Genomic DNA, 26091 nt, shown 5'->3' with positions numbered 1-26091 from the left:
AGACTTTTTCATGAAGAGTTTATCTTGAACTGACATGATGCCTCTTTTCCAAACAAGCTACACAAATCATAGATTTTATGAAAAATTACCTCTAAGAAAATTATTATATGGATAAAAATGGAAAAACGTAAGTGCAGGAATAACAAAAATAAATTCATTCGAGTTTTTGATATTTTTTTTGTAAATACATTAAATCCAAATCAGACAGAATTACAATCTACACAGCAATGAAGCATGTTTGAGCTCCAGTCCAGCAGGAGCGCTGTTGTATCACAACCTACTGGTTACAATGTGTCACTAAACCGCAAAGAAGATTGTGTTTAGAGCGGAACAGACAGATTGACTAGCCAATCTTCTGTGTGAAACACTGGAGATTTAATTCTATCTGTCATTTAAACATTTCCCCCACTGGTCAACGGAAAGCACGATTGAGCCAACATTAAGAGCAAATATAGGACTTGTAACTGTCCTCGAAAAGATCCCTACAATGGCAGACAGTACAGGTGAGTGTGTTAGCTGACGCTAGCTGTGTAGCTAGTTAGGGTCAATCTGAGCTAGCTTCAATTTAGCTTCAACCCATTCAAGATGTGCACTTCCATGCACTGTATGAAAACTATAATTAGAAATGTACTTGGTAGGAAATGGCTCATCTGGCCGTTTAGGTAACGCAGTGCTCTGAAGCCTAACTGTTCATGTGAACCTTCACAACGGCTTTTACCGTTAGCCTAGCCAAGCTGCGTGCTGTGTGAGGACACGTTCAGGCAAACTTCATTCACACATTTCTTATTGTTGTTTTGCTTGCTTATAAAATATAAATAACAGAAATATGCAGCTAGATCTGCAGCGTAAACGCAGGTTGCTTATGGTGAATATGGCACGCATGTGTTCACCCTGCAGACAGAATTCTTTCTCCACTCACTATTCCACTGCTAGAAGTAAAGACTAGCGTTAAGTTAACCGGACAAGGTGAACCAGTTCTTCCATTAAAAAGTTAACGTTACTCATACCAGTTGGTTTACGATGGGTTAAATGCATCCTGAATTAAATGCAGGTGTCACACATATGAGCAACGAAGATGCTATATTGGAATGATCACTGTATGCCCGAGGCCAAAAATGTCCACTTTTTGAGTGAAGTTGTCCTCTTCAACACTAATTATGCTCCAACTGCAAAGCCATAGATAGATAGATCTTTATTGTCATTACAAGTATACAATGAAACTCTGTTTGAGCAGTCTAGTGCAGCATAAAATATCAAATATACACATAACACTAGTACACACACATCTCACCCATACCCATAATAATAATAATAATAAATCACATTTATATAGCGCTTTATATGGTGCTCAAAGACGCTTTACAATTTCTCTATTTCCCTATTAAAACTATGTAAACAAATCTTTATTAAGTATAAAAGGTTAAAAAACAAACAAAAAAAGACAAAAACAAAGGTTAAAACATGAAGAGTACAGTGGGAGCTAGGAGTTGAAGGCTAGTAAGAAAAGGTGTGTTTTTAGTGCAGATTTGAAAGAGGAGAGGGTTGGGGAGATTTTGATGTGAGGGGGGAGTGAATTCCATAGGGTGGGGGCAGCAACTGAGAAGGCCCGATCACCCCATGTCCGGCGCTTAGTCCGGGGGACTTGTAGCAGGTTGGCAGAGACGGACCTGAGGGATCGGGAGGGGGCGTGGTGATGAAGGAGGTCAGCAAGGTAGGGGGGGGGGGCTAAGTTGTTGAGGGCCTTGTAGGTGGTGAGGAGGATTTTAAAGTTGATTCTGTGTTTGATTGGAAGCCAGTGAAGTTCACGGAGGACAGGTGTGATGTGTTCTCTGGAGCGCATGACCACATACATATTCATACCCATACCCATAAAAGTTCAAATATGTGTTGAATATGTGAGACCAATGTTATGTACGACTGACACTTTTTCTCTTCTTTTCATTTTGATCAGAACAAAACGAGACAAAGCATGACAGCTCATCCTCCCCTGGAATGTCAGACCAAGAGAAAGAAATGGCAGCCAGTGCATATGAAGCGTTTTCAGTAAGTGATCTCATTTCTTTTCTAATAAACTCAGAAAGCTAGTGCAATAAATTTGGCTGTTCTTGGCAGTATTACCTTTACATACATCAACGCTGTTGGGCCCCATGTGTGCACAGTTGAGCACTAAGCATAGAATATGCTTGGTTGTGAGACAATCATACCGTCTCAATTTTAAAAAGTCTTGAGTCAGGAGTACGTATTTAATTTGTTCTTATGGTGCTCATAGCTGTTTTTGGCTTGGAGTGGGCAATATGGATAAAATCCACCTAATGTATTACGTGCGTTCATATGTGATGAGAATACAAATCACAATCAAGTACATTTTATGGAAAGTTATTTAAAAACTGTTTGTAGATTCAATAACCAGACAGGAATGTCTGTTTTTGACTAATCCAGCAATACCTGAGTCATGAAACTATATTCAAATACAGTGTTGCCATTCAGAAGTCTTGCTCATTTATTTCCAACTTCATTCATAATAAGCTAATACATCCAGAGATATTAAAGGGGGAGCTACCAACATATAAACTGTGTAGTAAAATCTTGGTTGACAAATGAATATATTGTCACAGAATATAGCTGATCATATCAGCCAAAGCAATCAGTTGAATATGACTGCAATAATAATAGGCCATTTTCTGGTTCAATATGAAGTAGAAGTGCTAACGCAACTTTGACATATTAATGTCTTTTATATTTTTCTAATTATCAACAAATCTAATGCAGAGCCAAACCAGTAATGAACCCATCTACTTGCAGGTAGTGTATGTGTTTATCAAAGACTGATGTAACTATAGCTGCTACTCTGTGACAGAGAGAGTTCAGTTATTATTAAAAACACACCAGTGAGCCTCACTGTTGCACTAGGTAACATCTTCCTTCATCCCCATCAACACACACACTGTAGTTTATTTTGACTCAGTCTCTCTCTCTCTCACTCACTCTCTCACTCACTCACTCACTCACTCACTCACTCACTCACTCACTCACTCACACGGTTTAGGGAAGTCAGAAAGTAATGAGACAGAATAACACAGAGCTGGTTTGGGTCTTGTCATTAGATTTGTTGACAATGAGAAAAATGTACTGTTGACATGTTCATTCACTGTGTGTGTGTGTGTGTGTGTGTGTGTGTGTGTGTGTGTGTGTGTGTGTGTGTGTGTGTGTGTGTGTGTGTGTGTGTGTGTGTGTGTGTGTGTGTGTGTGTGTGTGTGTGTGTGTGTGTGTGTGACTGATAGACTGAAGCAGCTACTAACATGAACATGTGTGTGCTGTGTTCCTCACAGACGGGGAAGTACGACGACTCTCTCAAACACCTTGAAGCCCTGCAGGAGCTGAACAAAGAGGACTACAAGATCGCCATGAATAAATCTGTTGTCGAGTTTTACAAAAGCGGTCAGACTACCACAGGGAACCTGAAGCAGACTCTGATGGCAATGAAGAACCAGGTAACTGCTGAAAAGTGGCTCATGTTTTTCCATCAGTTTTTAGTGAAAGCTCGGAACGAATGCACACTCTCTGCTTTGACCTGAGTTCATCAGTCATCCTGGCTTTGTTCCCTCAGGTTCACACATCATCAGAAGACGTTGACGGGTTGGATGATGTTGAAAATTGTTTGCTGTATTATAATCAAGCCATCATCCACTATCATATGCGTCAGTACTCTGAAGCCATCTCCATTGGAGAGAAGCTCTACCAGTTTCTGGAACCATTTGGTATGTTGTGCTTCTTTGCATGGCTTTACTAAAGTCTACTGTTGAAATGATAATGAATGAGGTGATGTCACTTTAAATCATCTCAAACATGTTTGTTACTTTTGATCTCTTATAGATGATTAATCAGTTAATCGGAAATGATGATCACAGCCCCAGTGCTATCACATCTTTAATAATGAATGAATGAATAGTCAGAATTGTAGACAGAGACCTAAATTGACTTGGACTTCTTGGTCTGGAGACTGTACATCCTTAAAACTTAACTTGATTTGTGGTTTGAAAGTAAAAAGTTGGTGAGCTTTGACTTACTGAGTCAAATCAATAATTATTGAAAACAGAGCTGCAACAATTAGTCAATGAAGCGATTAGTTGATTGGCAAAATTATTCAGCATCTATTTAGATCATCAAATTATTGTTTGTCATTTTTTATTTAGGAGCACCCGTTCAAAATGGGCCTGTTCAGAACAAACAAACATACACATATACATACATGCAGACAGATAGACAGATTGATTCCTGTCTATCTATAGAGAGATGTTCTGGTTGCAGTTGGAGATGTGAGGATATGTAGTTTTCCTCTCATACATGATGGTAAACTGAATATCTTTGGATGTTGGACTGTTGGTTAGATTGAACACAGACATTTGGAGACATAATCTTAGACTCTCAGATGTTGGACATTTTACACAGTTTTGAAAAAATGAAAATAATTGTTACTGCTCTAATTGAAAAATGTTGGGCTGTATGTCATTCTGTCTCTTCATAGGATAAGACAGCTCCACAATATTCCAGTTTTACAGTCATTGATATTTCAGATGTTTATGTGATGTGCAGCCACAGTTTGGCGTCGAGTCATTGTGTTATTTGTCCTAGAAGAGAAGTTTGCTCAGGCCGTGTGTTTCCTGCTGGTGGATCTCTACTTGCTCACCTTCCAGGCAGAGAAAGCTCTTCATCTGCTGGCTGTGCTGGACAAACTGTCTGTGCAGGGAAGCAACAAGAACAGCAAAGGAGAGGTACCCCACTTCAACCACAGTAGTCATTAAAAAGTGCTCTCATTTTCATAGTTCTGTATGTTATTCCTGTCAATTAGTCACATTTTAGCCAACACAGCAAGTCCTACTACTGTTGTAGCAGTCGGGGTCACAGGATGTAAACACCTCCCTAATTTAACCCAGATACCAGACGAAACCTACCTAAACTAACACATAACTTCCGATAAAGAAACAATCAGGAAAGCATACATAAAATGAAAAAAAAGATCTGATCTGAAAGTTCCAAAGACTGTTATATCCTCAACAGCAGGTTCTCTGGCGGTATCAAGGTATTACATATACCAGGTTAAGTAGAAATCCCAAAGGTGGGATTTTCAAAATACCAAAATAAAATAAAAATACTCTTTCCATTAAAGTAATATGGAGATGCTATATTGGGATGATGTATTGTAGTGCACAGCATGTGCCATCAGAGGTGAGTCTGAGCTTCTGTGAGTGGTCTGGAATTATGAAAATATTACCACATGTAACTTTTATATTCAGATGAATTTTTCTGGCTACAAAAGCATGATTTTATTCATGTGCCAGTCTGCCACCAGCCACACATCATCTGTAATCAGCCCACTGATGTTTCATCAGGACCTCCAACAGGAATCTTATTTCCTGTCTATTCATTATTCCCAGCGCCATAAAGATTTAAAACTTTTAAAGTTTAAGGCGGCTAATTGCATATCACATACCCACCCCAGTGAAATGTCAGGAAGATATGAAAGTATGAAAACATAGATTCCGCCCAAGCCTACTGGATAGTCCACAGACCTCCCTTTCAACAGGGACTGCTTTTTATTGATTGACCATTGATTACTTTATACACACAGTTTAAAGTTACAGGGACAGGACATTAATGTACATTTCTATAAATGTGCCAGTTTAGCCAAACTCAAAGAGTAAATAGTTTTATTCCATTATCTTACTAAATTAATGACATACCTGAGCTGTGGCAGAAAGAATACAATTTAGTTATTAATTGATTTAGTGTATAAAGAAATGAATCCAATCATGAAGTTTACTGTTTATTAACTCTGTGTTGGATTCCAGAACAATAGCTCAAACAAAGATGGAGCAAACCAGCGAGCAGAGTTCACAGCATTGATTGAAGCAGCTAAATCAAAGATGCACCAGGTAAGAGTTTAGTTCATGGATATCAGTATCCACGGTGTGTCTGCCTGTGTCAGCCACTAACCATCACTGTTGTTTCATGTACAGTACAAAGTGAGAGCCTACATCCAGATGAAGTCCTCCAAAGCCTGTAAAAGGGAGATCAAGTCAGTGATGAACACAGCAGGAAATGTGAGTCTCATTGTTTGCCGCTGCATCATTGTGGAACTTAACTCAACTTTTAAAAGTTAGGCCATTATTTCCAGTGGAATGCAGCTGCCTCAGCCATGCAGATTTTCTGCCAGGTGATTCTGAGAAGCCAATGAAGAGAAGAACAGGATACTGAGAGAGGAAAACTGTGTACTGTGTTATAGTAGTTGATGTGAGAAGTGATGAAGGCCTGTATTAACATCTATAGTTCAGCTGTCGAAAATGCAGGTCTTAGTTTATTTTTTATTTCTTTGGTGGGGAAAAAAGTATCTGGTGAGCTGCTTCACATGGGTACAGAATGATGAGGATTAATCAAATGTTACCCCTAAATTACACAGACTGGAGTGGGCAGCAGAGGAAAGAGGTCCAATATAGTTTCTTTTCACAAATAGCCACAAGACACTAGAGTCATACACGCCCAAGACACTGGAAACTAAGGGCCCAGAGCCATATATGACCTTTTAGATTGACCATCTTACCCATGTTGGCTCATCCCAAAACTCCAAGTTCATTTGGACACAGGCCAAAGAGAGTTGGAGTGGGCCTCTTAATATAATCAAAGAGCACACAGTTACAGGGCAAAGCAGTGATCTTACATCCACAATCATGTATTAAAATGATAAACCAACCATTTGATCCTTCTTTACTTTAACACTGACTATTCATTGTCAGCTAACAAACCTACATGACATGCCTTTCTGGAGACAATACCTATGTTTTTGTAACTAGGCTTTTATCTCATGTGCTGCTGCACATTGTCATAATCCAAGAGACAAGGGCGATAAAGAATTCTCTCTCAGAAATAACACTGATATTATGTGTTGGTGTCACAGCATGTGAAAGTACATACTCTGATCTGTTTCCTGTCCCCTTCCATCAGTCTGCACCCTCACTCTTCCTTAAGAGTAACTTTGAGTACCTGAGAGGAAACTACCGGAAAGCAGTGAAGCTGCTGAACAGCTCCAACATTGCAGAGCATCCTGGACCCATCAAGACAGGTAACAACTACTATACCTCTCACAGCCGATGGCCTCCTGTGATACGCCTGCTATTAAAAGGCTGTAAGGCTAGTTTACCGACAGTTTGACCTGTCCTGGTTCAGACTGTTTATGTGTCATTATTGGATCAATGCTGCTTCATAATGGATTGTCCTGTCTCATTCAGGTGAATGTGTTCGCTGTATGTTCTGGAACAATCTGGGCTGCATTCACTTTGCAATGGGGAAACATAACCTAGGCATTTTCTACTTCAAGAAGGCACTGCAAGAGAACGACCACACATGTGCACAGCTGGGAGACGGCAGCAACGGGCAATGTGAGTCACAGCCAGCACTGTCTCCTGGCTTTCAGGTGACACTATCCAATTCATCTCCTGCAGGCTTGAGAGGTGGATGTAGAGTCTGCAGTGAGCTCCTTCATAGAATAGCAGCTGTATTCAGCCTGGATGAACAGTGGTTACAATTGACTGCATATCTTCAATATAGTCTTTCTTTTTCCAGAATTTTCATCAAATTAATTTTCTTTCATGATTACATCTGGTCACCAATGGAAGTGTTTAAAGGGTCACTTCACCCCCAAAAAACAAACATACAGTGGACCAGACTTTTGTGTTACGTGCTTGAACACTTTTCCCTGGTGGTGTTGCTCCATGCATTAGTCCTGGCTGAGATTTCTGCCTCCACACCAATAAAATGGACGACTGTCAAATTAAATTTGTGGCATTTAAGAAAAACAGCAGACAGAGTATCTTTGCAGAAACACTATGTGCTCCTCATTTTCACTGGAACTTTCTACCAAAGAAATAATTCATGAAAACCATTGACTGATGAATATAAAAAATGTTTGTTTAATACTTTGAGCGCCATTAATAGAAGTTAATTCACCTTCATTCTATTTCTGTGGAGAGAATTAGCTTTTATCATGGCACAAAGAATATGAATGCACTTAGTGTCTTTTGGTGGTGTCAACACTCTATTGTTTTTATCTTTTCATTTAACTTGTCAAAAAAAAGACACAAACACTCACCTAGAGCTGAGAAATTGAGGACAGATTTTGTGTGTCTGTGTCTACAAATAGTAACAAGTCCCTTTCCTCTTTTGTTCCTTTTATCGTCCAGCTAAGAAGTTCACAGGTATCCCTATGTGTGCTCTACTAGCCAACAAGCGCTATGAGCTGCTGTATAACTGTGGCATTCAGCTGCTGCACATTGGCAGGCCTCTGGCAGCATTTGAGTGTCTGATGGAGGCGGTGCAGGTCTACCACTCCAACCCTCGACTGTGGCTACGGCTGGCAGAGTGTTGCATCTCTGCTAACAAAGGGGTAAGACTTCTATCACATCAACATTTACAGTTTAACTGTACTCATTGCTTGTTCAGGGATTTTTTAGCATTCAGATTTGAATGATTTTTCCTGTCATTCCTTATTTGTACTGCTCATTTTGGTGCCCTGGAGGGAAAAAACTAATTTGTGCTGTCAGTTTAACAGAAATCACCCTCAATGTTGATGACTTGGATTTAATAAGGTTTTATGCTTCTGTGGATAAAATCCGGTTCATAGAACTCAGCTTCAGTATTCTGGGACACTTAATTGAAACAGGTGGATGCACTATAAGTCAAAGAACATGACCACCTTCTTTTCTTTGTTGCTCTCTTCAAACTTCCAACTGACTGAATGTGTTTGGTGTCCTCTACAGGAGGGCAACAGGCAAAATAGTTCAATCCATCGCACAATTTATTAAATTGAGGGCACAAATTAGTTTTTTTTGCTTCTCAAAAAAATAGTGGGTTCAGAATCAATGAGGATGGGTTACTCAAGGCACTCTATGTGAAAAGTGCCTTGAGATAACTTCTGTTGTGATTTGGCACTGTTTAAATGAAGATTGATTGATTGGTTATTTCACCTTAACTAGAGTAATATCAGATTTGGATAATGTTTCTGCTTCAGTTATTATTCACGGACATTAAATAATGGAGAAAGCACAGTGGATCTTCCTAGTGGCATTTATGGTTCCTGTTTGAATGGATTTACTAGATGAGCTGCTGTCTTTGTGTGTGTTTTTCCAGGGTTCAGAGCAGGAGAGCAAAGGTTTACCTTGTAAAAAAGGTATAGTTCAGTCTATTGTCGGGCAGGGCTACCATCGCAAGATTGTCCTGGCATCACAGTCTACCCAGAATACCATCTACAGGTCAGTGTCCACTCACACACTGCTCCATCCTGGTCCTGAATTCTAGGAAACATTGCACATCCAAATATCTAAAACATCACAGAATGCATTTAAATTGATTGACTAAAGCTACATTTTCTGAACATTTAGAAATGTTTTCCCTACTGTTTGAGTCAATTAGTTTAACTATATTACATGACTGATGTCTTCTTTGTAATAATAATGCTTATAAATCTATGATTAGAATTGGGCCCAGTGACTATACTGAATGTGTGTGTTTGTACAGTGAAGGCCAGTCAGCAGCTATCCCAGTAGCCAGTATGGAGTTTGCAGCCATCTGCCTGAGGAATGCTCTGCTGCTACTGCCTGAACACCAGCAGCAGGACATGAAGACAGAAAACGGCTCCAAGAGCTCCAGCCAATCAGGAAGCACAGAGAGCGGCAGCGAGAACAGTGACGCCTGCAGGTCAGACAGACACACACACACACACACACACACACACACACACACACACACACACACACACACACACACACACACACACACACACACACACACACCTCACTTATTTGTTATCTATCAGAACAGATAGTGGTGTTTGGAGTTGTGATGTCACCTTTTACCTTCATGCCACTTACATGTGGTTTGGACTGCAAACAAAACATGTCATGGCAATCCATACATGAAGTATATTCATTTGCAGTTGTTCACAATGTATAATGAAAAATCCCATTTTTGCAAGTGTTTCCCAAGTTCATTTTCCTAAGATATGCAATGCAACTAGAGCATAATATAATATAATATAATATAATATAATATAATACAATACATGAGATTTTTCATCATACAATGTGAACAACTGCAATTGAATTATATTTCATGCAAAGAGCCATGGCTGACAACGTTCTTGTGTAAATACATGAATAAATTAATAGATAAATAATGATAAAAGATTTCTAGTGAAACATTAAATTATTTGAGCCAGTAACTTGTTGACATATTGTGTTGGTGATATTTCACACCACCGCTCCTCATCGGACATGAAACCATCTGAACAACTGTTAGGAGCAGAGATGACTGAGTTAATGTGTGTATTGTTTGGTTGATATGATCCAGCTCAGATTGAGCTCTGATGAATGTGTTCTGTGTTTTGTAGTGGGAAAGGTCAGGAGACAGATAAGTTCTTGTCTGCAGCTCCATCGTCTCCTCTCAGAAAACAGGAGGTAGAAAACCTCAGGTAATGTTTCCATTTCATGTCCTTCATCTCCATCACTCAGAATTTTAGATGTCCTGCAGGAGCCAGAAAGCTGTACAGTTGATCAGTAATGTCATTTATTGATGTATAGGTGCTCCATCCTGGCCTGTAGTGCCTATGTGGCGTTAGCACTGGGAGACAACCTGATGGCTCTAACCCATGCTGAGAAACTGCTCCATCAAACCAAGGTTTCAGGATCCCTCAAGTAAGTGCTGAGAAGGTCTACACGCTGTTCCTTTCTGCAACCACACATCATTTAAAGTATTGATTGATCAGTGCCTCTTTCTACTTCCTCTCTCTGCTGCGTGTTCAGGTTCCTGGGTCACCTCTATGCTGCTGAAGCCCTCATCTCATTGGACAGGATCTCTGATGCTATTGCTCACCTCAACCCGGAGAATGTCAGCGATGTGTCAATGGGGGTGTTGACCAGCGAGCAAGACCAAGGTCTGCTGATTTCACACATCAACAAAACAAGGAAAAAGCATGTCAAAGCACTGAGTCATCCTAGTCAGTATGGCTCCATTTAATAATAATGCTTGTGTTGTTTTTGTCCACAGGGTCTGATAAAGGAGATGAGCCTGTCGAGTCCTGTAAGTGGACTTTGTATGATTTTTATCCAATGGGCAATTATGCATTATTCAGTTTAAATAGACCAAAAAGTCAATCAGATAAATTACATCTCAGCATATAATAAATACATACTTCCCTTTTTGTGTGTGTGTGTGTAGCAGGGAAGCAGACCCCCCTGTGTTACCCCAGCAGTGTGACATCAGCTCGGGCCATGATGCTCTTCAACCTGGGCAGCGCATACTGTTTGAGGAGCGAGTATGACAAGGCCCGAAAGTGCCTGCATCAGGTAACTATGGTAACTTCTTATGACGTCAGCAGGTCCTGGAAGTGCACATTAAATGTCTCAATTAGTACTTTCTGTACAGACAGAATTTTAAAATAGTAAGTCTGCTTGACTAGCTGTGTTGTTTTCATTAGGCTGCGTCTATGGTAAACACCAAGGAGATTCCCCCTGAAGCCATCCTACTGGGAGTCTACTTGGAGCTACAGAACGGTCAGCTTTCCCACACACTCTCTGTTTCTCTATTTGATGTAACTACTGTGTAGAAAGAGAGATTTTGCCTTTTTATTGCACAACAAACAGTGGAGAGTTGTTAGAAAAAAACTGATCAGAGGGAAGGAATGATACGTTCATGCACAGCACTGATTGCACACTGATATATCTGAGTAGTTTGGCTTATTTAAATAAAAAAAAGTGTTATCAACAAGGGGTCACTTTGATAAATCCATACTGGGACTCATAATGACACTGGTATCATCAGGGTTCAAAAAGCTCATAGCATTTGCATTGTTTAGTATGTGAGTGTGTGCTGTGTGTCCTCAGGAAACACCCAGCTGGCTCTGCAGATCATCAAACGGAACCAGCTGCTGCCCACTGCGGTCCAGAGGGTCTCCCCAGACTCAAGAAAGAAACCCGTCCAGCCATTCCAGTCTGCCCAGCCCATCCAGCTACCCTCATCCTTCACACAAGTGCAACGCAAATGAGCTTCTACACACACCTCTGCCCAACCAACTCTATGCCACGCAAACTACACACAACAACATACACACACACGCACACACACACCTCAGAGGAGCCTTTATTTATAAAGCTGCTTTCCCTCAGCATCATGAGCCGTATTAAATGCAGGCCTGTCTGCTGACTGAGGAGAGAAGTGTCCATGGACTGACACCAGCTGGGATCACTCTGACCTTTTTATTTCCATTTGACTGAGGAATCTGTGTGTTGTCTGAACTATGAAAATAAATTTTATTTACTGTATGATGTGTGTGGATCCACATTTAATTTTTTTGCAAAGGACACTGAAAGCTGCATTCATCACTTACATTAACTACTACTAGTGATGTAATTACAATGTGCTGTTTTATAAGGACTAGAACTCACTGTCTTAATATCTGAATAAAGTACAGAAAGTAAATACTGATCCTCTTTAATATAACCAGGGATTAAAGTTATCCGTCGCTATGAGGATTTCTAACCCTAACCCATATATGAGATCAATGCAAATCTGATGAGAATTAAAGGTATAATAATATATAATGTGATACTCTACATTATTATCACAACAAACGCAGAGCAGACAAGGGCTCTTCACTTCCATTATAAGTGCATTATGAAGGGGTCTTCTAATGGTCAGTATGAACAGGAAGATCTTACCTTTGAGTTCCCTTCCCTACTGCTAACAATGTTCAATAAGGCTATATTTTTTCTGTGGGGGGACAAAAGACATTTTAACAGAATAATATTATGTGCTGCTAATGAGGATAGGGGTCTCAGTCTACCAAGAGTAGACTGGTACTACTATGCTTTCTCTCTTCAACTGTCAAAAATATATACTGCAGAAGATGAAGCTCCAAGATGAGTCTCGATTTGAAGGGAACTTACAGAACCTTTCATATTACAAATGGGGAGAAATCCTATTTAGGAACACACTGTTAGCATTTGCAAGGGATCACACCAAGTCACACGGTCAAAGCCTTCCTTCACTAAAAAGTCATCACTTTGGCATTACAAACTATTGAAGGTGGGCAAAAAAATATATTGGAAGACATGGGCTGAGATGAAATAATCATCTTCATTGAATATGTTTTTCAGGATGACAACTTTATGTCATTTGAACTGATGATGATGAATATCTTCAATTGATCAGTTGTATAATGTCTACACGAAGAAAACTCTCCCATACACCTTCAACAGTGGTACAGGATATATTTCAAAGAAACTAAGGGTAAGGCTTCTAAATTGTATAACCCTATGAGACATTCTCACCCATTGAAAAAAATAGCTTCAATAGAGCTTAGAAGGAAGATCTAGAAGGGAAGATGACTGATGAAATGTTGAAGGAAATTGCTGGGTCCTAGTTTACACAGTCTGCACTTCATAGGGGTTACTGACACCCTTTAAGATGGAGGATTTGGATATTCTGGATGTAAAAGGAGCAGGGGCACACTCATACTGTATTATACTGCATCAATGCCAAATGACTAAGAATTTATAGCAAAAATATAATATATAATGTTAGTTACTACAAAGCCCTACAACCCAGGTTGTAGGATTGTGCGCGGACACTAAAAAACAAAACATCTAATCATCCCTTTTAACAAATGGTTGACAGAAATGACCAAAATAGCCAATTGAACAACAGGTGAGAGATATTTAGTTAGTAAGATGTTATTATCAAGACTTAAGAGACTTAAGAGGCCTGCAGTGTATGTCATATTATTTGATAAATGATGTTGTGATGGTGGTGGTAGGTAAATGGCAATACTTGCCAGGTATGGTACATGTATTATGACATATGAATGATATCTATATGATGATGATGATGAATATGCTTGTCCAATAAGGTGTTACTACTTACTAGCAGTAGTACTTATCCTGGGCATTACAATCATTTTGATATAGCAGTAATAACCATACTTACCATGTGTATTACTGATATAGTTATGATAAGCGATGTTAGTGCTTACTCTGTATTTTGTTTTGTTTTTTAATTAATTGTGTTCCTGGATGGTATTCAATTTGTCAGTGGCTAAAACAAAAGAATTTATAATAGAAACAAAACCAAAGGAAACTAACAACATTGCCCCAGTAGTTCTTAACAACCAGCCTGTGGAGGCAGTAGAACATTTTAAGTACTTGGGCACAATAATCGATCAGACTCTAAGTTTTAATGAAAGATAATAAAAGAGCCAACCAGCGACTGTTTTTAATCAGGAAACAGAAGAGCTTAGGTGTTAGTCAACACATACTAGAGATGGCATACAGGGGCCTGGTTGAAAGCATTTTACAGTTTAATATTGTTGCTTGGTATGGTAACTTTAGTATGAAACACAGAAACAAGCTTTCCAGAATTGTCCATATTGCAGGGAAGGTGATTGGCCAGTCACAAAAACAGCTCTGCGATATATTTAACACAGCGGTACTCAGGAAGGCCAGACAGATATCTGGAGATGTTTCTCACCCACTAAATGTAGAGTTTGAGTTACTCCCATCAGGCCGTTGATTCAGGGCCCTGAGGGCGAGCTGGAACATGTATAAGGTCCTTTATCCCTTATGCCATACAGGCACTGAATGTAAAGTGAGTGCACTTTGTAGTAGTGATAAATACTCACTAGTGTTTATTTATTATTCTATTATTGTTATTTTTAAAAGATTTTAACTTATTACAATAGATGCTGCTGTTTTCCTGCCCCTTTGCACAATAGTCCGTTGTATGTGTGTGTGTGTGTGTGTGTGTGTGTGTGTGTGTGTGTGTGTGTATGTGTGTTGTATATTTGTTTGTAATGTCTTCATGATATGGAGTGAATTGTTTGTATTTTTAATGTATTGGAGGAAGCTGAAGAAACATTTCCACTAAGGTGGATAATATAGTCAATTCAATTCAATGCAAAGAAATTTGGGACTGAAGGGGGGGGCCCAAATCCAAACGTTCACCCAGGTTACAGTCAGTATTTTCAAAATCTGTGGATCAAACGTCCAGTGTGAAGAAAGTGTGTCAGAATCAGGGAATCTGCTTAATCAACAATAAATCCACAGTTCAGTCTGAAATTAGTTTTATTAGATAAGAACATTTACAAAAATAGTTCAAATCTAGAGTACTCCACCTCCACAGTGTAACAGTACCAGTGTTTCAGACGTGTGTGTCACAGTAAGAGGATGTGTCTTTACTACAATATCAGACATGTTAAATACAGTTGTGTATGAAACAGCTCCCTCCAGTGAAGCAACCAACAGATAAAGTCCACGTGCTGGATCACACAGTCCTGGTTAGGAAAGTCTTACTGTTCCTAATTGTCTGGTGAAGTCATGCGTCTTGCCTCAGTTCGTTTCAGACCAGCTATTCAGCTAGTTATATTAATATATAAATACATACTAGTTTGACTTCCTGATGATTTTAAACTACTACAGTAGCAAGAGAGAGAACTTAAGGGCACCAGTATGCCTCAAATAAAGTACCTGTTGGATCGTCACACTGCTCTGATCAGAAATGTTTTTGTAAAGTGTGAAACAGAAAACCACAGCCACTCTCTGCTATGACTGATCAGGTGTGTGGAGGAAAGAAAGTAGGCCAGGTTTGAACTTGTCTCTCAAGCCCTCTTTCTTTAGTCTTCACACAACTACTTCTATCACTTTTAAAATATTTGAGGTGAGATTGAACCTGTGCTGTGAGGGTTTTTAACCCTGCCTTCTACGGTGGCCATTCATAACATATCTTTATTATATCTTTAGATGTGGCTGAACTAACCAGTTCATTGGAAGCATACTCACTGCACTGCTGTCTAGTATTAGTCTGTCAATCAGCTTCTAACCCTGTGTATTGAATTGAACTTGTTTTAGTTTACAATGAGCTCACAGATTGTGCTAATAACAGAAGCATCATTAGATTATTTCTCAGTGCACTCCCCACAGCAACTAATACTGACTTCCTCAAACCATGCATATGTCAAATCATAAAGCTTCAGTCATATTGCACCTCTGCCACTGGTTCCAAGCCCCCTTTTTTTTGGTTATTGGGCCCTTCACAGCCCAGCAATGTATTTTCACATCCCTCACCAAAGGTTCCATGTGTGCAGTTCAAACAAACACTATTTGGTTCTCAGATTTTCACGTCTGATTCCTGAGGAAGTCAAAGTCTCCTGTATTTCACAAGATAAAGCAAATGGTTGAGGAAAAATCAGAGAAAAAAAACCAACACGATTTTCTTACAGCAGAAATGTTTTTTCTTTGTGTTCTCTTTCTTATGGATGATTATTCTGACCCCCAGTTTGGGAACCACTGTTCTCTGCTGTGCATCCATTTTAATCTTCTTTGGCATCTTTCATGATATATAACAAATGAACCTGTTAAACATGTCTAAATTCTGCCTCAACATTAAAGTGCTAAAAATTCATAATTCAAACTCTTGGGCTCAGCTCTTCCAGTCCCAGGGGACACACAGGTCCCCATCCTGCATGACTGAGTAGAAGTGAGAAATACAGATGTGGAGGCCCTGCATGAGTGGCAAGCGCTGCTCAACCAGCCTTTTACAGCACAGGATCATTTGGCTGGAGCTGACACTGGGCTCCTTGGACAGACTCCTCAAAGACAGACTGTGGAGACACAGCTTGATCACAGCCTCCTCCTCCGCCTCCAGCCTAGACACACAAAGAAGTATGAGTCAACCAATATGAGCTGCGGTTTATTATGCTATACTATGTTACACATAATGCAGACAAAAGGAGAATCTGAGCAATCATTTATGGGGACACCAACAATGGCCTCTTTTGCACTCTCTCCCTATTCCATCACAAAACACTGACGCTGTTTGAAAATCCAGTAATGAGGCATTTAGTTGTGAATCTAAGTGAAAGCAGTGAATACTAAATGGTGTAAGAAAAATAAGGAAACGCTTGCCCAGACAGTCATATATCATATACGTATGATTATACTGGTAGTCATCTTCTGGAACTTATAGAATGTGTACCGGGAAGAAAGTTCCAAACTCATCTGACCATTAGCAAACTTCTTAACAACACTTATGGTTACTTGATTACTGCAGTGTGCTTTATTCTGCCATCAGCAGGCCAAACATCCACAGACTGCAGTTGGTACAAAAGCTGCAGCCATGCTTTTAACAGGTACTAAGAGAAATAAGCACATTACACCAATCCTTGCTGCCCTTCACTGGTTACCTGTGAGTTTTACAATTGATTTTAATATTTTACTGTAGGTTTTTAAAGCATTGAATGGTCAGGCTCCTGCTTATATTTGTGAACTGCTAACTCTTTATGAGCCTGATGGCTGCCTGAGATCCTCCAGCAGGGCCCTAACTAATGGTTCCAAAATTTCGACTTACTAGAGGTGACCGGGCCTTTGCTGTTCGGGCCCCTCAGCTGTGGAACTCCTTGCATGGAGATATCAGGCAGGCTAACTCAGTGTCATCTTTTAAATCTCTTCTTAAGACTCACTTTTATCATATACCTTTTTCTTAACTGTTGATATTTTTTGTGTTATTTAATTTATTGTATATTGTCGATATCTTTGTTTTGGATCTTTTATTTATTTATCTTTCTTTTTTTTACTGTAAGGCACTTTGTAACTTTGTTTTGAAAGGTGCTATATAAATAAAGTTATTAGAATTATTATAACCTAAGATGGGAAATAGACCTCAGCAATGCAAAGTCACATAAAATGTGTAATTACATTTACTCAACCCAAGAAAGATCAAAGTAGTTTGTGACTCACTGGTTTTTGAGATGGGTGCATTCTCTGGCTTTGTTGGCGTGGCCCTGGAGGAAGGCCTGCAGCTTGGGAGGGTCACAGTTGGTGGGGATAATGAAGTGACCCATCTCATGAAGACTGGGGGATGAGCGGTCACTATGATTGACACAAACAAGAAATCATGTCATCCTCAGCAGACAGCAAAGAGTCATGTGTTTGAGGTGTTGATGATATGCGACAGCATACTTCTCCAACATCATTGTAAGGCCCTGCAGGCTCCTGGGGTGCAGAAAAAGCCGTCGAGACAGCAGATTCTTGTGGAAGGTGTTGAGGGTACTGTAATGTTCAGCGATGGGCTGGACTGATCCCAGCCTCTCTGTGTGGACTACCTGAGTCCCACCAAGGAGGAGGCTGATCCTCTCCTTTAGCCACTCTGTCTGCTGCTGCAGACTGCGATAGCTGGGAAGCTGGTCAAACAGCTGGGAGACAGACAGGCAGAGGAGGTCATGAAACAAATAGGAAGCACAGAAACCTATCAGCAAGAGAACTGCAGTTGCATTACTTTGGTCCACTGATGATGAACATCCATAGTCCCCAGCATGACGTGTCCAGAGGAATTCATCCCTGACTGGTCTGCAAACACAACAGTGTGTCCTGGAGGTAAGGTAGAGGAACAGTTTTAAGGGGAAGTTCACCAAATTTACACATCTTCATAAGTCTGTCTACTGGTCTTGAATAGAAACACGCAATAAGTAAAAACAGTACAGGAAAGTGGTCAATGGTTCAGGAGGGAGCTAAAATCATTTTAAAATAAAATAAAAACAAAACAAGAAAATCAATTAAAATCTGGGAAAACTAATCACCTGGGTACATTTTAGTTGACATTAGAGAGTAAAAGTTTGAATCAGAAAGTCTTCTTTAAAGATACAGTTACATAAGCCAAGTCAAACATGGATTTCATTACAAGTCACCAAGAAAAAAGGAGATTTGTGTGCTGCACAACTTTTAATAGAACTGCACATGCTTTCCTATATAGAGACACTATGTAGGAATGAATGTGATGAAAGGTCCTAGAGAGCTACCGCCCTGCGTGTTCTAGTTATCTCTCCACTGTAACACACCTGATTCTAATTATTAGCTTGTTATCAAGCAGCTGAAGCCCGTCAACAGGCTTGTTAACAAGTTAACTATTACAATCGGTGTGTTAGAGTGGAGAGATACCAGATACATGCAGTACAGTAGCTCTCCAGGAGCATGAAGGAAACAAACAAAAACTTCTGACATAGGAAGCATCCCAGGAGGTCACACTGAAACAAAACATGAATCTTTAAATTCTTCAGATCTCAAGAGGAGTGAAGTGGTTAATATTAATCCCTTGTGACCATATTTACAGACAGATGTGTTCTTTCGCTCTTGATTGGATGAACCTAACACACAATGAGGTGTACAGATTGAATAAAAGCAGGACCTGCAGAACTAGTCCTTTCATCACATGCTTTGAACTGGTCCAGACAGAAAGACTGATTGTTCTCAGCTGTACTTATTGAGACTTTTCACCTTGCAGGTTGATCAGGGCCTCGGGGTTCTGCTGAGACAGTCGGCTCAGACTCTGAAGCTGACAGCACCTGTGAGCCACTCCCCAGCTGCGCTGCCACCTGTACAACAGAACTGATGTCATCATCATGTTAACACATACTGACATTTGTATTGGTTCATGCACATCACTGAATTCAATCTCACCAGTTATGGAAGTTTCTACTGGACTTTAATAGTTGTAACCCACAGAAAGCAATCCACAAATGTGTGCCATGATCCACACTGTCCACCAACATGTGTACCAATCCTATTGCCCACAAGAACTGAACACATTTACTGTGTAAATGAAATCTGTCATTTGAATCGTTAGTGACTTCTGACTGCTCACTCCCTTCCGAAAAGAGCCAAGAGGTTAGAAATGACAAGATGGGATTATTTTGCAGGGAGCAAGGCAATCAGGTAGCTGATGTGTGTTCTGTACTGAGGGTAGAAACAGAAAGCGTGCCAACCAGGGCTTTATTTTCTATGAGGCACGATAAGTCCCTCATGGGGAGCCTGATGAAAGGCTAGCAGAAGGAGACAAGCAGGTACCACAGAGGGTAAAGTTAAACACACAAACTACAACCTGGGAAAGTGTGCACTATATCAAAAAAATCACACCTCTCATATGTTTCTTTTTTCTGTTAAATAAAGAAAGAAAGAAAAGAAAAGACTGTTTCTGTTAAGTAAAGCGAAGCAAAAAGAGCCAATTAACAGCATGTGGATTATTTTTCTAATGAAGGATGGAGACAGAATGTAAAATCATCCACACGGTCAGCTGTCACTCTGGAGACAAAATCAGCTTTGGCTAAAATCATCATTAAGTATTGTAAACAATCTCTCTGTTTGTTAGAAGCTACAATAAAATGTTTCTACTGACCTTTATTGCTTTTTATTTTTGTTTTTTACTTGTCTCTCATATGTTTCTTGTAAACAATGTAATTTGGAGCTTATTATTTTACAACTCTCTGATCAGGTGCAACTCTTTCACTGATCTGAAGAGTGAAAGCAGCATTTGAAAGTGTGTTTCTACTATTGTTGGGGGGACACAGTAGTGGTGAGTGCACCTGATATCAGCCAGGTCAAATGTGAGGCTTAGTTCTTTCTTCAGTCTGTGTAGCTCTTCTCTGCGAGGGAGACTAGCAGTGTGCTTCTTCCCTGCCTCAGGCTCGTTGTTTCTCAGCCACAAGCTGACAAAGAAAAGACAGCATGAAACTTCTCAGACATGAAATCACTTCAAAATGTTCTTTATATTTAAAGATTGCACTCTTTAAAGTTAGTCAATTGTCACTCCCTCTTATGCTAAAGTTGACTTTGATTCAATATGAATCAAATGATATTTGTCTGGAATCCAGGGATTTGCTATTGACTAATGGTATAGTAGGTCTTACTGCTTACTACATCTGAATACTTCTTATTATCAAAAAAATCATCACCTGCCAGCTTCTTTCATTCTCACTGGTGAACATATTCTGTCTTGTTTGTTTAATCTGTGTACTAAAGTAAAAGGAAAAGCAACAGTTTGTGGTTGTAGAGGGTAGTTATGTGCTGAACTGTTTTTTATAATGTATAACATTTGGGTCTGTAGTAAAAAGCACTGATGTTCAGTCAGAATTGAGTTATAATTGTGTTGTGATACAGAGCTGAGGGCCTGGTTACTAACTTGAGTGTAGGCTCTACTGTCTTGCTCTGCTGCAGCTCCTGTTCAGGGTCTCTGAAACCGGTGAAGGTGTAGTAACTCTTGTTCCATTTGATGGGTCTGTAGAATGGAACGCCTGCCTCAGCTGATTGTTTGGATGCCTCTGTGCTTGTTTTAAGTCCCTTCATGTGCTCCACGGGTAGGCTGCAGGACTTCAACACGTTCATCACCGTGCTCAGAACATCGTTAGTGTGCAGAATGAAACTCACTGAACGAAACCCTGAAAACCAGAGGCGAGGTTTCAGATATCTAAACAGACCTTGTAAATATATTATGCGCAATATTATCAGAAACTGTACCTGAGGTGAGGAGGTCTGGAGGCACATCATTGCTGTCCTTTGTTTCCCTCACATAAAAGGTGAGCTTTGTTGGTTGAACTGAGCCTGACCCCCGCTTTTGTAGGTTTTCCAAATAGCCGTTTAGTCTCTTTAATGAATTTTCATTCACCTCCTGCAAAAGCACAGCATCAAATGTTCCACACACGATGCCATGGGGGTGCCTCTTCCACAAAATCCTTGCATGGTGATGATTAAAGGTGCATTCACCAACAGAAGCTCTCTAGCAAAACACTGCATGTGTGTTGATGAGGGCCTGCTGCTACTGAACACAACCTCACACCTCATGTCAGTCTAACCACAAGTCTAAGTTAACAGTCACCATTCAATTACCTCAGACTTGTTTGACTGACAACATAACAATTGTTTTTTTGAATTGCTAAAAAAGAAAGAAAGAGAGAGACGTACCCGTTCCCTGGGATATTGACCAAAAAAGTCAGGATGGACTGCAAAGTAAAACGGTCTGAGTGCATTGACAGCGTCTGCTCCTGACAGAGTTCTCTGCTGCACTAAATGTGTGGCCACATGTGTCCGCTCCAGTCTAAAAGAAAGAGACATGAACTATTAGTGGTATAATCATAGAGGATATATTACACCTATGTCTAACAAGGGCTACAACTAATAATTCATTGATAAATTGATTGCTTGTTTTTCAACCTATAATAGACTGTGAAACTGTGAATTATTAGTGGTATGATTGAGATCCTCACACTGAAGAGGCTGTAAACTACAAATGTTACATTATAGTTGATATGTTACTTCAAATGAAGAATACATTATTACAATTGTACATTCATTTTCTGTCAATCATTTCAGCACTGTTCAATACATAAACTCCTTCAACTATTTTTGATTATTAGAGAAGATGGTGATTAAGACTGTGTTCAGTGGTGCTGGCAGAACTGCCTCCAAATACTGCCTCAAGGCAAACAAGACCAAAGTCACATGACAAACAATCCCACAGTCACACCAGTGAACAGTCAGTCATACATATACCTGCCTTTAACTCTGGTTCTGTGTCTTCCTACACAGTCTGAAGCAGCCGTCACACACAACGTTTCATTTTAAAATCTAAATCCTGGTTGGCTGTAAGCTATATACTCAAGGACTGTGTTTAGTCATGTTTTGTCAGGAGTAGTTCCTGCAATGATTTTTTTTAATGTACACACTGTGACTCTGTGCAATGCTTTAGACACATATGATCAATGAATAATCATCTTATATTTCTCATGGTGGAATATTCCTATCATAGTTGTTTTTTTTTATGTTAATATTTGTGAGGGAGCATTGTGATGCAGCTGCAGACTTTAAGATTTAAAAAATACATGCATTTTAAAAATTGGCTGAATGTTTTTAACAGCATTTGAGTGGCAATGTTCAAATTTACTACACAATGTCCAAATTTACTTCACTATCAAAAATCAAGAAAAACATTACCAGCTAAGAGGGTGAGTGAAGAGGAATCTGTACAACACGCTGTGTCCAAAGCAAGAATTGGAATTGAAATGGAGGCTCTGCCTTTTATTGAGGCTACCTGTTGCCATGGTGAATAGCAGTATTGGCGTTCCATTGGAGTTTTTTCACATGTGCGATCAGCTGTTCTGAAACCAAAAACTCAGGGTTCTTCTCAGAGTTTTTTAAACCTACTTTGTGGAATAGACCTGTGGTGTTGACCAAATTCACATGAACTTCAACTGTTCGGAAACTGATACAATACTGCTACAATAAGACCATGCACAGTCCTGTCATACATCCTAAAAGAGTGTTACCTGATGGTGCAACGCAGGAGGCAGTTGACAGACATTGCTGATGCTATTTGTCAACAGATGAGCTTTAAATCATGAGCTGTGCAGCCAATCCATCAACAGTCTCCATATCAAAAGACATCACACAGCATCTGTCATCAGGAGAGTAAAGCTTTCAGTAGTCTGGAAAACATACACATAGCTTACAGCCAATTCAAATGAACTATATTGAGGGCTTTTAAGTAAAGCAGGAGGAGTCACTATAACCAAAGGCCGGTACCATGAAGCAGGTCCAGCTTAGTCTGACTCTCTTTGGGTTGGCTGGCCTCACTGAGACTAACATCATGGATGACCAGTATCAGGAAGCATGTTATCAACTAGCTCAGTCATCTCTGGGTTTTCAAGCTAAGAGTGTGTTGATGTGAAAGAGGTGAGATTGTTCATTACAAACAACATCATCAGAACCATTAAGGATTGTAATATGATGTGAAATGAAACGTGACACTTGCAGCAAATTTTGATTATGACAACAGCACAGTTGGACAACAGAGAACATGAGAAATAACTGTAATATTAATGGCTACAGCTTAAAGTAAGTGTGTGAATGATTATACATTGCTTTAGTGTCTAGGTCTTTGTATATGTATTTCCTGCTTTTTTGTCAGATGATAAGCTTTCAGGGACATGTGATGCTCATAAAAAAGTTAAAGTAATGGCAGACCGCTTCTGCAGTCAAAGCAGCAGAGAGGGAAGCTAGTTAATACCCGATGAGATCTATCTGACCCAAATGTTGCATTTATAATGATGAGAGCTCATCACAGTGTGTGGATTCTATTCTAATAAAAGACAACAGAGCGTTTCGTTTTTATTACCAATATCATCACAAAGTCACCTAATGATATTGTGTGATTCAGTGATGGAATCACAGAATAACATCATGGTCACTGGCAGCAGTCCTTTTAAATATGAAAGAAACTTCTCACAGTTGAAACACAGCTTCACTGGTCATCATGTGTTGGTGTCAGTTGTCACTTGTTAGCTCTCTATTAAAACCAGAGAGGAAAGAAAAGCCAGCAAATGTAAAATGATTCTATTAAATGTATATTGCTCTTTTTACTTCAGGACTTTTGTTGGGATCCTGTAGGAAAGATGATCTGATTGGTCAGTGAAGGGGGCTAGCAGGTTGTGATCAGATCCTCTGACTGTTCAGCATAAATGAAGTTACCATGGTGATTTATCCCGGTTAAAAGTGAGCCAGCTTCATGATGCCTAGAGATAGCAGGCTAACAAAGAACACTTGGTGGTACAGGCCTACATAAGCTCTAACAACACAACGGGAAATCAATGTTAACAAAGTTTATGAGTAATGTGTTTGACACATTGTAAAGTACGGGATAAAGCAGCTATTCTTGTAAAGTGCTTCGTTAGCATAGTAAATCCTTTCATAGATGACAGCTAAGACCAACACACCACCAGACCATCAAATAATATAATATAATAACAACCACAGTTTATCTAGTAAACAAACAAAAAGCAGGTTAGTTAGCTCTTCTGCTTTGTTTGCTGTGATTTCTACTCAGTGACAGCAACACAACATGGCTCCAGTTAGCTTCTCTCGCTAGCATACTAAGTCGTAGCATTAGAAGCTTTTTGGCTGTGAGCTGTTATTGTCTAACTGAACTATTACAGCTAGAGTAAGTCACACATAGTGGTGGTTATTAAAGAGACCAGTGACAACTAACTGTAAGGCTCTGACCTCACCTTACCCGGTCTGTGTCAAGTCTGTGTTGGTTCTTCTTCTTCTTCTTCTTCTAGCTCTTCTTTAGCAGATGAGCCGCAATTGTCCGCCACCAGCAGACCTGTATGACTCAATACACCAGCAATGAGGAGAAGCAATAGTTAGAGCTGGACTGTTTACTGTTCTAACCATTATCACTGTTAAATGGCCAAATATCTCCTAACACTGATTCCACAGCATGCAGCCTCCAAGATACTGAGGTGACATCTGCATGATAGGTAGAAAAGTTGCAGATCTGAAAAAATACAAAAATGGATCTGTGCCTAACATAAGGAAGATGCATCCACATCAGTATATGTACACTTTGTTAGACAGTTAGATTCCATATTGTGTGCTTTTACTCTTTTAGTACATTTTAGCTAAGATTTCTTGCTTTGTTGTCGTTGTAAAAATATTCTTTTACATATACATGCTGTCTGTTTACTGTTGCACAAGAATGAGTTTTGCCAACTTCTGCTCTGCAAAGAACTCCTTTAACATTAACTGGTTATTGATATGGTAATGTTGGTTATAGTTAGGCTAGTAAATGAATTATTAATCAGAGCATTTCAATAAGCTCAGAGGTTGTTGTTGTTTTTTTAAACATTTCTCCTGTTTTAAATGTCTTTAAAAATCAGTGTTCTGAGAGCTTGTTTCTATTTCCATGGTAGACTTATTTTCCAACCTCACCTTGTTTTTATCCTGTTTTTTTTAAACCTTGTAACTCTAAGGTAACCGCTGGTTAATTTGAGTGGGCTCATATCAATAAAGAAAGAACTGTGTAAGAGATATAAGAGTCAGTGACAAATAAAGGTTAACCAAAAGTAAGGCTCCTGAAAGTGTCCCATGGTGTAACCACAAAGAATTATAAATATTAAATATTTGAATCATCTACAGCGTATTTAAGTGCATGTATAAAACCAATTACTTTAATTTTAAAATATAAAATGAAAAAAAAAAGTGGATTCATTTTAATTTTATTGCATTTTGTCAATATTTAGCAGGACATATCCTAAAAACAACCGTTTTTTTCTAAATAAGTTGGGGCCAATTATGTAAAATGTGTTAAAAACCATTTGGTTGCGTTGCAAAAGTGGATTACATTTATCCCACATTTTAGTTCATGTTTATTTTCCTGTACATAATCAGA

At 39.5% G+C, this 26091-nt stretch overlaps 2 protein-coding genes across 4 annotated transcripts; one reads left to right on the top strand and one right to left on the bottom strand.

The window, feature by feature from the left end:
- The first annotated feature begins 322 nt into the window (after positions 1–322).
- On the top strand, positions 323–12392 carry cnot10 (CCR4-NOT transcription complex, subunit 10). Of its 2 annotated transcripts, none has more exons than XM_062422237.1 (19): positions 323–503; positions 1952–2043; positions 3330–3491; positions 3608–3758; positions 4636–4772; positions 5850–5933; positions 6018–6101; positions 7000–7117; positions 7284–7433; positions 8235–8437; positions 9181–9302; positions 9568–9747; positions 10439–10519; positions 10629–10742; positions 10851–10981; positions 11095–11127; positions 11266–11393; positions 11525–11600; positions 11931–12392. In XM_062422237.1, exons 1-19 carry the CDS (start codon positions 488–490, stop codon positions 12089–12091), a joined length of 2223 nt encoding a protein of 740 aa, XP_062278221.1. In that variant the 5' UTR covers positions 323–487; the 3' UTR covers positions 12092–12392. The 2 variants fall into 2 exon arrangements, with proteins under 2 accessions (XP_062278221.1, XP_062278220.1); XM_062422236.1 differs by having other exon boundaries at positions 4633–4772.
- Positions 12393–15164: 2772 nt separating this feature from the next.
- On the bottom strand, positions 15165–24952 carry tcaim (T cell activation inhibitor, mitochondrial). 2 transcript variants are annotated; one of them, XM_062423021.1, is made up of 11 exons: positions 24926–24952; positions 23189–23316; positions 21828–21960; positions 21384–21534; positions 21049–21304; positions 20453–20575; positions 19368–19465; positions 18373–18464; positions 18057–18289; positions 17835–17966; positions 15165–16744 (listed from the first exon to the last, which is right to left on the bottom strand). In XM_062423021.1, the coding sequence occupies exons 2-11, from the start codon at positions 23221–23223 to the stop codon at positions 16519–16521; spliced, it is 1479 nt and encodes a 492-aa protein (XP_062279005.1). In that variant the 5' UTR covers positions 23224–23316; positions 24926–24952; the 3' UTR covers positions 15165–16518. The 2 variants fall into 2 exon arrangements, with proteins under 2 accessions (XP_062279005.1, XP_062279006.1); XM_062423022.1 differs by having other exon boundaries at positions 24931–24952.
- Between the last annotated feature and the right edge of the window lie 1139 nt (positions 24953–26091).

Source organism: Scomber scombrus, chromosome 7, assembly GCF_963691925.1.
Source record: "Scomber scombrus chromosome 7, fScoSco1.1, whole genome shotgun sequence".
In the NCBI taxonomy this organism is placed as follows: domain Eukaryota; kingdom Metazoa; phylum Chordata; class Actinopteri; order Scombriformes; family Scombridae; genus Scomber; species Scomber scombrus.
The sequence above is the reverse complement of the archived record's forward strand: the minus strand, read 5'-3'. Positions and strand labels throughout refer to the sequence as shown.

What these genes read in the sequence shown, in the direction of transcription:
- tcaim (XM_062423021.1), bottom strand. Translation starts at nt 23,223, where the DNA reads ATGTCTGTCAACTGCCTCCTGCGTTGCACCATCAG. An exon ending in GGCCCTGATCAACCTGCAAG is followed by an intron (nt 18,465 to 19,367) that starts GTGAAAAGTCTC and finishes CCTTACCTCCAG; the next exon opens with GACACACTGTTGTGTTTGCA. An exon ending in TTCATCATCAGTGGACCAAA is followed by an intron (nt 18,290 to 18,372) that starts GTAATGCAACTG and finishes TCTGTCTCCCAG; the next exon opens with CTGTTTGACCAGCTTCCCAG.
- cnot10 (XM_062422236.1), top strand. An exon ending in CCAGTTTCTGGAACCATTTG is followed by an intron (nt 3,759 to 4,632) that starts GTATGTTGTGCT and finishes TATTTGTCCTAG; the next exon opens with AAGAGAAGTTTGCTCAGGCC. An exon ending in AAGGTTTCAGGATCCCTCAA is followed by an intron (nt 10,743 to 10,850) that starts GTAAGTGCTGAG and finishes CTGCGTGTTCAG; the next exon opens with GTTCCTGGGTCACCTCTATG.